The sequence below is a fragment of the Caretta caretta genome, chromosome 1 (genome assembly GCF_965140235.1).
Source record: "Caretta caretta isolate rCarCar2 chromosome 1, rCarCar1.hap1, whole genome shotgun sequence".
Taxonomy (NCBI): Eukaryota; Metazoa; Chordata; order Testudines; family Cheloniidae; genus Caretta; species Caretta caretta.
In genome coordinates this window covers 273,298,306-273,315,052 of record NC_134206.1, presented here as the reverse complement: position 1 = coordinate 273,315,052, position 16,747 = coordinate 273,298,306, and the positions used below count along the sequence as shown (strand labels likewise).

Below are 16,747 nucleotides of genomic sequence, written 5' to 3'. Positions count from 1 at the left end.
AATGAAGCCCAGGGTCAGTACAAATTTCTATATGCCTGCTTTTGCATCATGTGTGCAATTTGGGCAGTTATTTGTGCAAAATGGGTATTTAGATCTATTTGCATATCCAAAAGGTGGCACAAAAATGCACATGGACCTTGGCTCCTCACTGTATGAAAATCAGGACCAGAATGTGAAAACAAGGAGGTTGATAGTTCCTTTTTCTTTCACTAGCTGCAGGAACCCTGATTGTGGCAGATCTTCTAAGTGAGAGGTGATTACTGGTTCTGCATCATCAACCTCACCCCCTTGGGGCCCCATGGGAAGCTTTGTGCTGGAGGTCTGCAGGACAGTGCTCTATGAAGCGTAGAGAGTAAACAGTATGGTGCGTACCTGCTGTCCACAGCCACCTTCTCTGCTGTGAAGGTGGTTGTCCATTTCTCATTTCAAAGGAGGAAAGGAGGCTATTCTCCAGTGGTTGTGGGGATTCATCAGTGCTATATTGTTTTCGTTTCATGGAGGGGTGCCCTCTACCCCTCAGTACCCTGTAATGGTGCCAGACAGTCACAGTGGTAGATAACTAATGAAATATGGAAAATAATAATGGGAGAAAGAGCCAGTGTAACCCACTGTTCAGTGTATGTTACAAGTCCTTCTCAGTGCCCAGTCCACAGAGGATATGAGTCTTACATCTCTGACCTACAGGGAATTGTCATTTAACTTAAGCTGTAAAGCCTCATGCTTTTAGCCCTGGAGGTCCCTGTGTCAATCAAGATGGTGGTCATCACAAAAGTATAGCAGAAATAGTTTAAGTTATCAGCCAACACAGGAGGCATCACAACAATAACATACACCAATTCAAATCCTACACAAAGGGGCTATGTTGTCAACTCTCAAAATTTTGTTGTGTGTCCTGCAATATTTGGTGTTTTTGTAAAGTCCCAGCTGCTGGAGTCCTGTGATTACATGAGAAAAACAGCTTTAATTTTTTTTTAAAGTAAGTTTCTAGCTCTCAGTGTTGTGGAGAAAAGCTTGACATCACAAACATCAAAGGCTCTAAAAAAAGAAGGCAAATAGAAAAAAAAACATTATTTTGTAATTCATGATTTTGAGTACCTGTTGCATGGTTTTTGAAGTTTAGGATTGGCAGTACTCAAGGGATATCTCTTTGGGTGGTGGTGGTCGTGGAGTGAATGATTCTACCATAAAAAATAGGATAGTTCTTATTTAAGGTTTTCATAATCAAGGAGTCAAAAGGCAGATAGTATCCATGGGACAGTACTTGTTTACAAGCAAGCTATCATAATGGCTTTTATTTAATGCCAAGTCTATTTTAGTGTGTGTTCCAAGACACACAGTACTTTGACTTCCCATTCCCATGTAGCATGCACTAGTTTCTTTGTATCAGAAGGGATAAACACTGCCTTACACTTACTGCCTGGGACATCTGATACATTTCATTTTCATGTTCACAAAATTCAAAAATAAATGTCAAATTATTACTTAACAGTTCATTATAGCAGAGATGCTTCACCTGGCAGTTCTCAGTGCACAAGGCCTGGACAAAATGGTAAACACAAGTGCTAGTGGATATAATTAGATGATATGTTTGAAAACATTTTGAAACTACAAAGTACAGAAAACAGTTTATTTAACCTTACAATAAATTCAGCAAAATATAATACCTTAGAATTTTTTGTTTTAACCTGAACTTCCTTTTCAAGTTTATAAAAGACTGCAACATATTTGACAATGATATGGACACAACAGAGCTATTTACTATGTTTTATTTTCTACAGTCTGGTTAAACGTAGCATGCAAGTAATTGAATAAAAATACTTGTATATGTGATTTACTGTGAAATAACAATTCTACTGGTAGCAGACAACAACCTCTCCATGAAAGTATATAGGTAAGTATGACAAAAACAACAACAAACAATTTAAAAATCCTGAAAAATGTTCTTGTTTCTTCATAATCTTTCATGTCTCATTAATATTGAAATGGGCTCTGAAAATGTATTTTCATACAAATTTGATCATATTTATATTGCTAAATTGTGTTATGCTATTCTTTTGCAATTTCTAAAAATATATCAAAGGCGTGAATAATTTAGAATATTAATGTTGACCAGGGTGAATATTGTACAAACACAGTTCAGCCCTAAATTACCATTCAGCACTCTACCAAAAACACACCTGACTTCCATGAGAACCTGAGCAAAAATGCATACACCAATGTTTGTGGGCATGTGTGTGAATGCACACAGATTTCTACAATCATGATCATATTCCTCCAACTTGGAAGCCAGATTTGGTGGTCGGGAGGGGAAGGGGGCTAAATAGGGTCCTTTTTTGTTTCCTAAAACAAACAATTGAAATTACTTGTAAAACTATGCACAAGCATGTTTTGTTAGGATCACCAGGTTCATGCTAAATATTAACAAACAGAATAGATAATATGCAAATTGACTTTGGTTAAGACATCCTAATTTTAAAGAGTTATGTTGGTGTAAATCTGCAGTATAGTTATGGCCCTTATAAGGAAATCAGAGGCACCTCACTCCAGTGAGATATCAGCAGCTACACGAAGACAGTTGTACATTTCCTGTGGCAGGTCAGCTCGAGTGAGATTATTTCCATCCAAACGCAAATGTTTGATCTTGGAATAGGCTAGTGATCCAACAACCTTACAAAAGCTGCTCAGTGGGAACTCTGAAACACAAAATAATGATGATAATTAATCATAATAATAGTTTACTTGACACAATAATCTGAAACTATGACTAATGCCAGGAAGTATCTGTGGCCTTGTACATAATGGGCTATATATTTAGCTGGAGTAAAGTGATAGCTCCCATGACTTTAGCTTTTCATGCTTTGTGTGTATAAAAAGATCTTCTATACTTTCCACAGTATGCATCCGATGAAGTGAGCTGTAGCTCACGAAAGCTTATGCTCAAATAAATTGTCTCTAAGGTGCCACAATTACTCCTTTTCTTTTCATGACTTTAGCGGAGCTCCATGGATTTACATTAGATGAGGAGCTCACACTTAGTTGCTGGATTTTCAAAGGAGCTCAGAGCTAGATTTCTCAAGTACTCAGCACCTACGATTGGTACCAGATTTTAAAAAGAGTCCAGCTCCAATTTGTCCAGATTTTCAAAAGAGCTCAGCACCCAGTTGGCAGGTGTGTTGGGAGGAAGGCATGGTTGTACTGAATAAATTGTGAGAGAGGTGTAAAGCAAATGCTACATGGCATACATATGAAGAGAGACAGAAATGTACTGGTGAAAACAGACAAGGGGTATGCTGGCAGATGGATGCAGGCCAATGGGCCTTTGTGTTAGGGATTATCTTTTAAATATCTTATTTTTTGTTTATTATATCTCAAAGTGAAATTCATTTCTTTTGAAAATTCCACTCTTACCCTTATTTCAGGCTGACTAACGCTGTCCTCCCTTAAGTCACCTAGGAAAATTGCTGCACCTTGTAGATAAAAAAGAAACAACTTTTTCCTGGAGGAGTATTAAAGAAGACAGAAAGAGATCTGAAAAATATGGTAGGTGATATCCCCATTTGGACTTCAAGGAGACTCCTTGAGCCTGCTCATTAGAATCTTCCATTGTCATTAGCAAAATATGGCCTGTATGAACCAAACATATGAGCACAGCACCTACATGATTTAGGAGTCTCTTCATAACATGGAAGCTTAGGTCATTTATAAGGAATGGAGACATAAAACTGTGGGATTCACAGACTAAAAAGGTTGGTTTGTTTTTTTTAGGAAATTAGAGTTTACTATAGAAAGTGGGACCTACCTCAGCAGTTCCGTTTCATTCTGCCTTAATCTGCCACTGGCAATTTCCCTATTGTTATATATTGTACAGCCTTCTCTTTGAAGGGGGAGAGATAATGGATACTCTTATGTGGCTAAAGGTGCCCCATATTGGAGTGTAGAGTAATATATAAACTATAGTGGAAAACAGTGGAAAGTAGGTCAAATTATGAAGGATGAATATCAGAAAACAACTCAAGTATGTAGGGACATAATTAGAAAGGCCAACCACAAAATGAGACATAATGAGACATAAAAGATAAGAAGAAAGCATTCTACAAATACATTAGAAGCAAGAGAAAGATCAAGGACAGGGTGGGCCCATTATTCAATGAGGAGGGAAAAATGATAACAGAAAATGTGGAAATGGTGGAAGTGCTAATTGCCTTTTTTTTTCCTTCCAGTTTTTACTGAAAAGGTTAGTAGCAATTGGACATCTAACATAGTGAATGCCAGTGAAAATGAGGTAGCATCTCAGGCTAAAATATGGAAAGAACAAGTTAAAAATTACTTAGACAAGTTAGATGTCTTCAAGTCACCAGGGCCTAATGAAATGCATCCTAGAATATACAAGGAGCTGACTGAGGAGATATCTGAGACATTAGCGATTATCTTTGAAAACTCATGGCAGATGGGACAGATTCTAGAGGACTGGAAGAGGGCAAAGATAGTGCCCGTCTATAAAAAGGGAAATAAGGACAACCTAGGGAATTACAGATCAGTCAGTTTAACTTCAGTACTCGAAAAGATAATGGAGCAAATAATCAAGCAATCAATTTGTCAACACCTAGAAGATAAGTAACAGTCAACATGGATTTGTCAAGAGCAAATCATATTAAACCAACCTTTCATCTTTCTTTGACTGGGTAACAAGCCTTGTGGATACGGGGGGGAAGTGGTAGATGTGGCAGATCTTGACTTTAGTAGGGCTTTTGATACTGTCTCATGTGACTTTCTCATAAACAAACTAGAAAATATAACCTAGATAGAGCTAGTATAAGGTGGGTGTATAACTGGTTGGAGAGTAGTTATCAGTGATTCATGCTTAAGCTTGAAGAGCATATTGAATGGGTCCAGCAGGGATTGGTTCTGGATCTGGTTCTGTTCAATATCTTCATCAATGATATAGATAATGGCATAGAGAGTACACTTATAAAGTTTGTGGATGATACCAAGCTGGAGGGGTTGCAATTGCTTTGGACAGTAGGATTAAAATGGAGAAACTGGAGAAATAATCTGAAGTAAATAGGATCAAATGTTGATGAGGCCTCAACTGGAGTATTGTGTCCAGTTCTGAGCACCACATTTCAGGAAAGATGTGGAAAAATTGGAGAAGGTCCAGAGGAGAGCAGCAAAAATTATTAAAGGTCTAAAAAACATGGCCTGTGAGGAGAGATTGGAAAAAATTGGGTTTGTTTAGTCTGAAGAGGAAAAGTCTGAGGTGATGACATAACATTTTTCAAATACATAAGAGGTTGTTACAAGGAGGATGGTCAAAAATTGTTGTCCTTAAACTCTGAGGAAAGGACAAACAGCAATGGGCTTAAATTGCAGCAAGGGAGGTTTAGGCTGGACATTAGGAAAAATAAAACTTCTTAACCGTCAGGGTAGTTAAGTACTAGATTGCCTAGGGATACTATAGAATCTCTGTCATTGGAGGTTTTTAAGAACAAGTTAGACGCCTGTCAGGATTGGTCCAGTTATTACTTAGTCCTGCCTTGAGTTCAGGGGACTGGACTGCCCTATTGAGGTACCGTCCAGTCCTACGCTTCTATGATTCTACAGGCTGATTCTGATATTCTTCCAGATATGAGCTACTGACTGATGTCAATAGGCCTATTTGCATAAGTAACAATCATTTGCATGAGTGATACTTGTAGGATTGGGTCTATGTAGATTGTTACTAAATTTGACACTAAATAAACTATGGAAACAGTAGGTATCACTTTGATCTTTCATACTGTTGTGACTGCAGTTAAATACATGTCAGGGCAATCGAAACCATGGGGCAAATCCAGCCACTTCCTCCATAGCTAAGAAGGAACCTTTGGAAGTGGAATCAGTGCAGTTTACTGTGCACGGAAGGGATTGGATGTGTTATGTTATGCAAGGAGTCTGCCCCACTTCCTACCCAAAAGTAGTCAGGGACCAGGAAAGGACCCTCAATCTATTACATACAGGGAGCAATCCAAGGTCATTTCCTGGCTTGTGGGAGAGGATTCCTTCCTGCATCTGTCCAGAACCTTGCCTGGTTACTGAATTTGCACCTATTAGTAAAATACACAAAACTGCCCAGGAGTTCTTATTCCTTCACTTAGTCTAAAATTTCTACAATATGTTCTAATGATTAGGTCTGCTGAACTGTAGACAATTTGGCTGTAGTTTGTAAACTTATCAGCTAAACACATACTAGAATTTAAAAGCTAATCTTTTCATTTTTTCTTGTTTAGGAAAGCAAAATTAATGGCAGTCAATGATTTTAAGGGACAAATTTTAAAAAATGGCTTTTAAATTTGAACATAGAGTTTTCAACATTATCATTTGTGAACACAAAGACTGCCACTTGGTTGTAATATAAGATTTGCATGTATTAGTGCATAGATATTTAACTACCTGATTGCATATTCAAACCCCAGGTGTGCTTGTAAACTTTATCATATGTACATTCATACTGTATTATTTGCATGTGTGAATGACTGCATACAAAATGGTGTATGTAGTATTGGGATAAGACTGAAGTCACTTTGAAAATTGGGGCCCAAGCCAGTTCTCACTGAGGTCAAAGGAAAGGCCCCTGTTGACTTCCATCAGGCTCCTGGACCACAGCTTCTACATTTTTAGATGTCCTATACAGTAAACATAAATGTCAAATTGTGGGAGGCTTTTTCAGTGTGTTCACTTTTCCATTGTCGTTATGTGACTGGGGGTTTTCTGAATGCACCTGCCTCCCTTACTTATGAAACATCTATAACAATTAGTCACTCTTTAGTATAAGACCACTCTAACGTAGTCATGTGCATTAACAATATCACAAAGACTAATATTGAAAAAACTTCTCCAATAATGTTCCAATGTGTTTTGTTTCTGGAAATCCCCAAAATGTTCTGAAGTTGCCCAGACAAACATCAAAACATTTGTATATTGTAACTACTGGAAAAAGTTGTGACTGTTACATGAGCATAGCTCTCCTTGAATTTCTTGAATCCCTGTGCATGGAGATGTGCCTGGAATTTTGCCAGTAAGGTGAAATTCACCTCCTTAGCACTGAAGCCCTACATAGAGATAGTGACTTGGACAGGTTGAACATTTTCCATCAAAACTGTGTGTTGACAGAAAGTTGGATTTTCAACTAAATGAAATTATTCACAAAAGTGTCTATTATCCATGGAAAAATTAGCTATTTCATCCAAATACCTGTTGTCTGAAAATCTATTTTTTTCAGTTTTTGTCAGAAAGCCAAAATATTTTGATTTGAAATGGCACTGCAGTGTCTGGAGGTTGTATTTTAGGTGACATATGCTCCCAATCTCCCCTATGGACTGGGCTCTCTGGCCAAACTACATCTCCCATCATACTTCATGACCAGGTACTTCTATGGCATGCCCTCTATACTCACCAGCCCAAAATGGGGAATGGGAGTATAAAAAACTATTTTCTGATGAGCCATAGTTGTGATGGGTGATGGGTTTTGGCTGGCCAAGTTGCCAGGCAGGATTGCCTCTGTATTCCATTGAAATGGTGTCTGAACCAATCTTGCATAGGCCTCTGTGCAAAATCATTTTGGGGGCAGGCCTGGAATGGACCATGGGAAGACCAGTGTTTACACAAAATGAAGTGGCCCCAGAACTCACTCCATGCAGAACCAGCACAAAGAGGCTGCAGTTATTAATTCAGCCCATAGGGTTAATAGACTGGTGCAGAGGTTGATTTTCCTGAACTGCACATATAGTCTGATCACTAGGGCTTTAGTTAATCTCAGTTAGTGTTTTGCAAATAAAAAATGACATATGGAAATTTTGTCTATGGGCTAGATTATTGTACCACTGAACTGCTTTGGCTGCAGCACAGATGGAGTCTCAAAGACACTTTGGCATATGAGAATCCACAGTGATTTGGGTCCAGCATTTTCAGCTCTACATCACCACCCTTTGTGGCCCCCAAGTGATGGGAGGTATATTGGGGGCCTGGCTGGCGAAAAAGAGGCTGAAAAGATGTTGATCTCAGGGCTGATGTTGATCTCAGGGCTGCTCTACCACATGTCAGGGGCTGGAATGGCCCTGGCCAGATGTAACACTGGGGAGAGTTGGGAGGGGCCGTAAAGGTGAAAAATAGTCATGTCTCCCCACTTCTTGCTTTCCAAGGTATTGCACCAAGTTGAAGTGGGCTGCAGCCAAGGATCTAGCCCTATGATTGTAGTTAACTCGATTTAATTGATTTATTATATTTCGTTTACTGAATACATTTTGTATTTTTAAAAAATTACATTTCTTTTTCTATGTTAACACAAAGAAATGTGAAATGCTCCCAGGTTGTTTCTACCCAAACTGCAGGTCCAGTGACTAACTCAGAAACCTGATGGCATAGCAAAGACTGGGTACAAACTGTGACCTAGGTTAAACAGGAATATCCACACTGGAGCAACCTTGCTAAAAATAGGATATTTATACTAAGGAGGCTCAATCCTCAGCTGCACTGACTTTAAGAACCGGAGGAGACAAAGGTGCCTATAAGCCTCCAATGATCCTATGTTAGCTGGAAGCCCTAGCTATTAATTTAGACCAGCTAAAATGGCCATGTAGGGCTTTTTCCATTGTCTTGGGATCAGTGGAATTCATTGCACTCAGTTGTCATCTCATAATGCCTCACTCCTGGCCTACAGATGGCCACAGCATTCCATGCAGTGGGGTGGGGACAGGATTAGCTAGTGTAAAGCTGTCTATGTTACAGAATTGCTGTGTGTCTATATATGTCCACATCAGCTTTTAACAGGCTACTCTATTTTGATACCAATTTAGGATTCCCTTATACCAGGGGAATTCTGATATGCTTTCAGACAATTTTATGTGGCTGCCAGTGCAAAGTGACCTGAGAAAGGCCTGAAGACACTAATGTTGAGAAATGTTTTGTTTTCTTTCTGGTAACGTAGCAAGAATTTGCATTCAAAATTATTCTCTTTCACACACACTCCCTAGCAGCTCTCTTGCCATGTCTAATCTTGGTATCAAATCACAATCATTTAGTGGAAATTATTATTCAGTGTTTAGAAGGTAAAAAGCACTGTTTAATTGTTACCTATCATTAATATTATTTTTACTCTGTCACATCCAGTATTACGGTTTCACATTAGGGCTAGGGCCAATTGCATGGAACAGATGAACTCTGAGACAAAGCAACATTCAATACAAACATTGTCTGATTGCTAAATATGACTCAGAAAATGGAGGCCACAACATAAATAGTTTTATATTGGGTCTCAATATAAGTGACATTTTTTAAAAACATAAGTATAGTTTGAAATGTAGTCCATCAGTTTTCAAATATTGTTTTTTCTATCTAATACTTAGGATCATCAGTAGCCTGTGCAAGGCTCTCTTACACTATCTACCTGTATCATGGGCTGCAGGGTGGAAGGGAAGCTGGCTCTGAAAGGCCCAAGTTATCAAGGTGAATACACAACTCTCATTGTCTTCAGTGGGAGCTGTGAGTGCTCGGCATTCCTGAAAATCAGGCCCCTTTGACTTGGATGCCTAAACTCTGTAGGCCCAACTTTCTGAAGAGCTAAACACTTTCAGCTCTAGGTCAGGCTTCATGGATTGAGAACTACAGGTGCTTAGCACATCTGAAAGCTGGTCCTGCTTGGATTTACGGGCTCAACTACAGATGCAAATCTCTGAAAATGTTGGCCTTAATCTTTTAATTAGTAATTCATAGTAAATGCACAATGGAGACCTGATTATGAAAATTATACACAGAGATGTCTACATGAAACTGAAGAGAGCCTACAGCAGTCGCTCTGAGCAGTGTAAACTCAATGAGGTGTTAACTCAGATACCCAATAATGACAATTTAAATGCCAACATTTGTTAACTATTTCACATAAGAAAGGAGAGAGAAAATCACTGATCTCAGGAATTTACTGTGAGTGAGATTTCATTTTGGTGTCACAAGAGGATGGTATTTGGATGAGTTCCATTGTTCATTTTTCCCCCACCCACCCTCCAATTAAGAAAGAGCCAAGCCCAAGAAACTAAGCAGAGTCTGAGGACATACTGAAGCCCCAGTGAGGGGAGCCAAGCTCTAGGAACACACTGAAGCCCAGGGAGCACAATCCAGTATGAGTGGTGTCCATTTCGGTGACTCAAATGGACGGAGTCTATTTTGTAAGTTGCCCACAGGAGAGTATCACTACCTTCCCCCCTTCCCCATCTGACCCCTTCTTTCAGTGCTTAAAATGACTGTTGGCATGATACATTAATTTCAGCTCAGTTCAAAACAAGATAAACCTACCCCTCCCCAGATCCCCCCCAAAATAATTTGGGTTTCAAAATGGAAAAATACAAAAACTGATAAAGAATATATCTATATAAACTGATAAAGAATATATATAATCTTCTCCATCTTATTATATATATATATATATATATATATATATATATATATATATATAAACTGCTCAGAGCAACTGCTGTAGGCTCTCTCTATATATAAAATAAGATGGAGGAGACTGAAAGGGGGGAATAATCAAAGAGGAGAAACCTTTTTGTTATTGTTATGGCTTTCTCTCTTTTACCGAGACCAGTAAAAGCTGGTAAACATGGGGAGAGAACATGCCCAGCTTTGATAGAAGTGTTACTATCTATGGACCTCCTGTGGCCTAGGCAGGGAGTGGCATTAATTGTATTATTCATTACATTAAAATATGCAAATGTGACTCACTGTTAATTTGGTTGACTTGGAGGTAGAAATTTTCTAGGTTCTCACTGACTGTTGGGATGCTCTTCAGCATGTTAAAGGAGAGATCCAACTCAACGAGGGAGGAGATATTGAAAACGTTGCCTGGTATTCCACCATCTGTCAACCGATTGTGAGACAGATGTAAATATTGCAGGACCTTAAAACCTTGGAAGTACTCATCAGGAATGCTGGTGATCTGGTTGTTGTTAAAATACAGCATGAGTAAAGCATGCGGCAGTCCTTTCGGTAGCTTTGTAAGTTGATTGAAGCTCAAGTCAAGATATAAAAGTGACTTCAGGCCTTTCATAGCCCCAGAAACAGAGTCTGTTTTCAGCTGGTTATTCTGTAGGTGAAGGACAGTCAGGTTCACCAGCCCTTCCAGTGCATTGGCGCTGACTTTTGTGATCTTGTTGTGACTAAGTTGCAGATCATCCATGGTACTGGCAAGTGGTCCAACAGCTTCAGTCAAATTGTTAAAATTGATATGCAATTTCTTTAAACTCTTCAGTTTGGAGAAGACTCTTCCCTTAATTTTTGAATTTTCCAAATGGTTGTGATCTAAGATCAGCCACTCCAGGTCTGTTACATTATCAAATGCATTTTCTTCAATGCCCTCAATCATATTGTTTCGGAGATAAAGGTATTTTATTCCAGAAGGTACAAATGGGATGCTTTTCAATTTGAGGTCATCACAATACATTGCAGATGGATAGGTTTCAGGACAATTACATTCCGGGGCACAGACCGCTGTAGATGGCCCCATCATTGAATGAACATAAGGGTAATCTGGGTCTGGAAAATATCCCACATCATAGTATTGGCAGAAAATGCCACTGATCAATACCAGTAAGAAAGGTAGAGAGCTTAGATGCATCTTTGAAATGTCTTGTCCCTATATGGTGGGGGGGGGAAACAGTTATAATTTTTTATTTGTTTTCCTTGATATTACTTTTGATTTTACAATATAAAATTATGCACAAAAACTGAAAAGGAAGATTGAGTTAATTAAAGTTAATTTTATAAAAGTGCCAACTAGGTTTGTGAATAGGAAACTTATATACAAATCCACATCATATTTGGAAGGCCTAGGAGAACAGCTGGCACTGAAAATCTATCTATCTATACACTGAATAAATTGGTCATGGACTAATGTAAATGACCTTGCAGATTCCCATTTTTCACACTTAGATAAAAATGAATATTGTACACAGTAAAACTTGTTTTAAGCAACCATTCAAGGATCCAATAAGCCACTTGCTTAACACAGGTGGTCTTCTAATCCAGGTGAAGCAAAATTGTTCCCAGTGTACTTGGGATGGGGTCTTGAGGTAGGAAACTGCTTAATAAGGGTGGTCTCTTTTAACTGGCTAGTGTTTTACAATATTAAGATAAGCATGTATCTACACATACAATCCCACTGCCAATTCACACAGTGGGTCAGACTCACATCTGATGTAAATTAGTGTAGCACCACTGAAGTCAGCAAAACTAGGCTGAGTCACACCACCTGAAGACCTGGGCCAGTGTGTTTTAACTACAGCTCAGAATGTGATGAAAAGCAATAAAAAAACCATTCAAATTCAACCTTAAATTGTCCTCTTGTTCCCAAGTAATTTCAGAGAATATCCATATGCAACTTGGTATGCATAGTAGCATCAGACATGGATCCAAGATCCATGGAAAACTCCAGCAGAATAAAATGAGTTGTTATGGTTATTTTTATTATTTATCTGGTGACAATACGCTCAGAGCTACACAAACAATTGAGAACTCCTGTGGTGCTTTCAATTTAGTTAAGAACAGCACATATGCCTTAAGTTTGTTTCCTTGCTTTTGTTGGCTCCCTAAAAGCCATGCTATATTCTTGTGGGCAAATAATCCTTGAATTAAAATATCTCCAAGCAGCTCCTGTTAATCTACCCTCCAAAAGAATGTGAGAGTTTTTAAGGTGGTGTTTTGGTGTCTCCGATAAACGAATTTAAGTTTCTCTGCTCTGCCTTAGTATGCTAAGCTTTTGATCGGGGAGATCTATTAAATATCTTTAATTAGGCTCTTATACAATCAATATTACCTAATTAGATACAGTAGGGTAGACATGCCATTTGGGGAGATTTTCAAATGTGAGTTACAAGTATGGTTTTATTTGTCTGTTAGCCACTATTGTCTGAGAACATACTAAATCAAATGCAAAATATGGCTCAGGTCCCCAGCCAGTGTAAACAGGCACAGTTTCACTGAAGTCAATGGAACTTCACTGATTTACATCAGCTGAAAATTTGGCTGATTCCCCCTGTGTAAACCCATTCAAGATGGGAGGTCTTACTATTTCCCTACAAGCATGGAAAGTCAGAGCTATTGCCAACAATTTGGACTGGCACTCTTTGGCCTTACAGTAATATTTTCTGACATGTTTGCATTGTTTTTGGCAAAAGTAAAAGCCTATTAATATAGGAGAATGAATAATCTGCTTTAACTGTAAATTTCATTGCTTTTCTGGTTTTAATTTGTACTTTTAATGGTTCTTAGTTGGTTTTTTCCCCTTAATTTCATATACAGAACACTTGCTTCAAAGAACATGCAATATTCAATATGATGCAAAACACTAGAAATAATGTCAAGATTTAAACTAAATGTATATGGATTAATGTCATCAACTAAATGTTAAAAATGGGGGGTGGCATATGATTCATATGAATGTGTGTGTATATCTGTATAAAATATTATATAGTAAGCATGTGTGTGTGTGTGCGTGCGCGTGCATGTGTACACACACACACACATATATGGCTTCCACAATAAAGTAAATATTATGTAGAACAATTATCTTGCTTATTGCCAGATTCTTAATAAGCGGATCTAAAAATTGTGTCTGTCAAAAATGTAAAAAATGTGATCATTATATATATTCAAAATGTTACCCTGGACCATATGATTGTGAATTCAGTGTTCAGACATGCTAGTCTTGTTCTGGAAACATTTTTTGAACAAATTATTGTTTGTTATTTTACAAGTTTCACTGTAAAATACCTGAGCCCACAGTAGGGAAGCTGCACAGCAAATGCAGGCAATGATAAATTGCATCTCCACAAACTTCAGAAAAACCTCATCAGGGTGGAATAGAGATAGTGATAAAAACTCTTTAAAATATTTTGAAAATTGACTACATTAATTATATTGTTTAATTGTCATGAAAACAATTAAATATCTTCAATATTAAAAATAGCGTGATTTGGCAATATCAGTGTCACTCTGCTAGCTATGGTGTATAAAAGGAAATTAAAATATTTAATTGGGTATTCAACAATTTAAATGACAACTTAATTAAAATTTCAAACTATCTAGCATTTTACCTTTCATCAACAGCCAAACTAATGATTTAAATGTTCCTATTTTGTATCCTCCTGTTTAAATAGTACAATAATCATTTAACACATCAAGAGGACTGATAAGGCATTGTTACTAACAGACCGCTGGAGGGCTAATTGAAATGAGTGGTATTTTTAAATTTTCCTTTTACTGTGTATGAAGTTTGCTTTCCCAAATATTGTACAAAAAGTTCACCACTAATGCATGCAACACGAGGTTATTGTAAGCAAACTCTGAAATTAAATACACCAAAACTGCTGATTTGTGTTCAATTTACAAATTGGCAAACTTGTTCTGACATTTTTCATGTCTCCATTAGAGCTACATTTAAATAGCTGAGCATTATAGTTAAAACATGCAACAGCACTTACCTTACTGCCTTGAAGCTGCTTTCTTTAATTCCCAGAGCAGATGCAATAAAGGACTGAATCAACCAATATATGCTGTAAACAGTGTCAGGAGGTAACTGGTTGCCAGATCCTCTGTGATACAAGAGCTAAAAAAAACAAAACAAAAAACAACCCCCCAAAAAACCCCAAACCAAAAAAACCCTAGTCACGCTGTTCTCTGAAGCTGCTATGTCATCATGATGATCTTGTGGTGTGGCATGTACAAATGCTGCTCTCTAATGAAGTGCAGGTGGATACTGTATACTGTACAAGGACAACCCATCTGCAGTCCTTATGGAATAGGGAAAAGATAAGTGTTTCACAAACCTGAGAAAGTTCAGACTATGAACCACAGCCTTACACAAGGAATTTTAGTATTCTAGAGGAAAAAATGCTTTAAATAAAATACAAATTACACACAGACCTTTCCTGTTTCCCAGTTTATTTTATACCACTAGGCATGATCTAACAAAAAACATTCAAACCTCAATGTAGTTTTATATATTTTAAGCCAAGTCATTCACTCATTTATGTCTTGTTTTCTTTCTATCACATTATTTCCATAATAATGTAATAAAAATTTTAACTGAGGAGAAGAATCAAAGATGAAAACACACTAGGAGTTTTGCTAGAGTGCTATACTATAACTCTTTCTCCAGAACATTTTAATTGAATTATTGACTCCAATGTTTTTTTCCCCCTTATACAGACAGTAATTTACTAGGTTTGGAAATTTTCTTTGGTGATCCAATTGATCTAATACATGTATGTTTCATAATAAAAATGTCTCATAAAGACTTTTCTGCAGTTGTAAACTCACTTTAGACATTTGTTCCTTTTTAGTTCTCAAAACACTCTTCTACCCTTCAGAATCTGGAACCACTCAGCTATGCTTTCTGTTTCTTATTTCATGGATATCATTCAAGAATGCATCCGAAAGCTTGGATGAGAATGTTCGTTTTAGTTGGACAATCCCAAAACATAATATAATAAAGAAAATCATTGGCAGAACCATAACTGTTCATTCTGGGTCTTAATATTTCCATAAGAAAACTTGCAGATGTGTTTATGGGATGCAAACCCTTTTCAAAGAGTTGTGTGAGGGAGGGAAAAAAACAAATGTGTCTATGGATAGTATAGACAAGGCATCTTGAAAGATTCTGTGATAGAAGGTTTCATGCTGGTCAGATATGAAGCAATAAATACACTTGAATTTTATTCCAGAAGCTGTGATTATGTTGCTTGCTATCACTTGTAAAGGATAAATGATTTTGTTCAGAATTTTAATCTGCCATTCATGTGTTGTTCTTGGTGTCCAGTCCAAAACTGGTCTACATGCCCATGCAGGGGAGTAGGGAAGCTACCCATATCACAGGTCGCAAAACAGGGTCTGGGCAGTGTGGCGCTCTACATACAAGGGCAATGGAAACTTTTGCATTGCTACATAAAATGTGTGGATTGAGTATGCATTTTTCACTCATCTTGAATTAAATACTCTGGGCTCATTTTCTGTGTTTTGCTATGCAGATGCAACTTTCATTGAAGTCCATGTAACATTAATGTTGCTTGATTTGATTGCTGTGCTACTTTTGCTGAAGCAGAGAGAATTGAAATCTCCATTCAAATGCACTGGCTGTGTCACAGGCATAGGCAACTTAATGTCAGTGGCTTTTGCAGTGCATGCTGTAAGTGACTGAAAAGGCATGAGGTTTTCTTAGCTGCCGATATATGGTGAATGAAGAAACATATGGCATTAGCTCAAGCCTTCAATAATAATTGCGTGTTTTTTCTGAAGCCCTGCAACATTTTAAAAATATTAGTTCATGCTGACTCATATCAAATCAGTTCCACTAAAAACAACTCAGCTCCAGATCCTTGGTGTTGCAGGCACTCATTATTTTTCAACTAAAAGCTTTCATCGTGTCATTTTGCTTGTCCAATATTTACCCCGCACTTACATTCAAATGGAAAATATTGGGGTGCATATTATGAGCATTACAGGGTTTGTGGTAATCCGATTCTTTTTTTTTTCTTTCTCCTAAAAAGGAAACAGCATTTTGGAGATTTACAAAAATGGCAGTACTGGTGGTACCCCCCTATTAACAGAGCACGAGACATTTTTTCTTGGAGTCTGACTCTTTGTTTCTGAGGATCAGAAAAATGAATCGCTGCTTTGTGTTGCTTCATACTTGACAGTATTTGGAAGTTGGTAACATTTACTT

The 16,747-nt window shown here is 37.7% G+C and overlaps 1 protein-coding gene and 1 long non-coding RNA gene across 2 annotated transcripts in view; one reads left to right on the top strand and one right to left on the bottom strand.

Moving 5' to 3' along the window:
• LOC142070568 (uncharacterized) overlaps positions 1–3,719 on the top strand; it is a 148,271-nt gene extending 144,552 nt beyond the window's left edge. The window contains exon 3 of the long non-coding RNA XR_012666432.1: positions 3,446–3,719. This is a non-coding gene — a long non-coding RNA (uncharacterized LOC142070568). The remainder of the gene's footprint in view (positions 1–3,445) is intronic.
• On the bottom strand, positions 1,751–14,783 carry LUM (lumican). Its single transcript, XM_048835604.2, has 3 exons — positions 14,508–14,783; positions 10,753–11,662; positions 1,751–2,693 (listed from the first exon to the last, which is right to left on the bottom strand). Exons 2-3 carry the CDS (start codon positions 11,642–11,644, stop codon positions 2,539–2,541), a joined length of 1,047 nt encoding a protein of 348 aa, XP_048691561.1. The 5' UTR covers positions 11,645–11,662; positions 14,508–14,783; the 3' UTR covers positions 1,751–2,538.
• Positions 14,784–16,747: the final 1,964 nt, after the last annotated feature.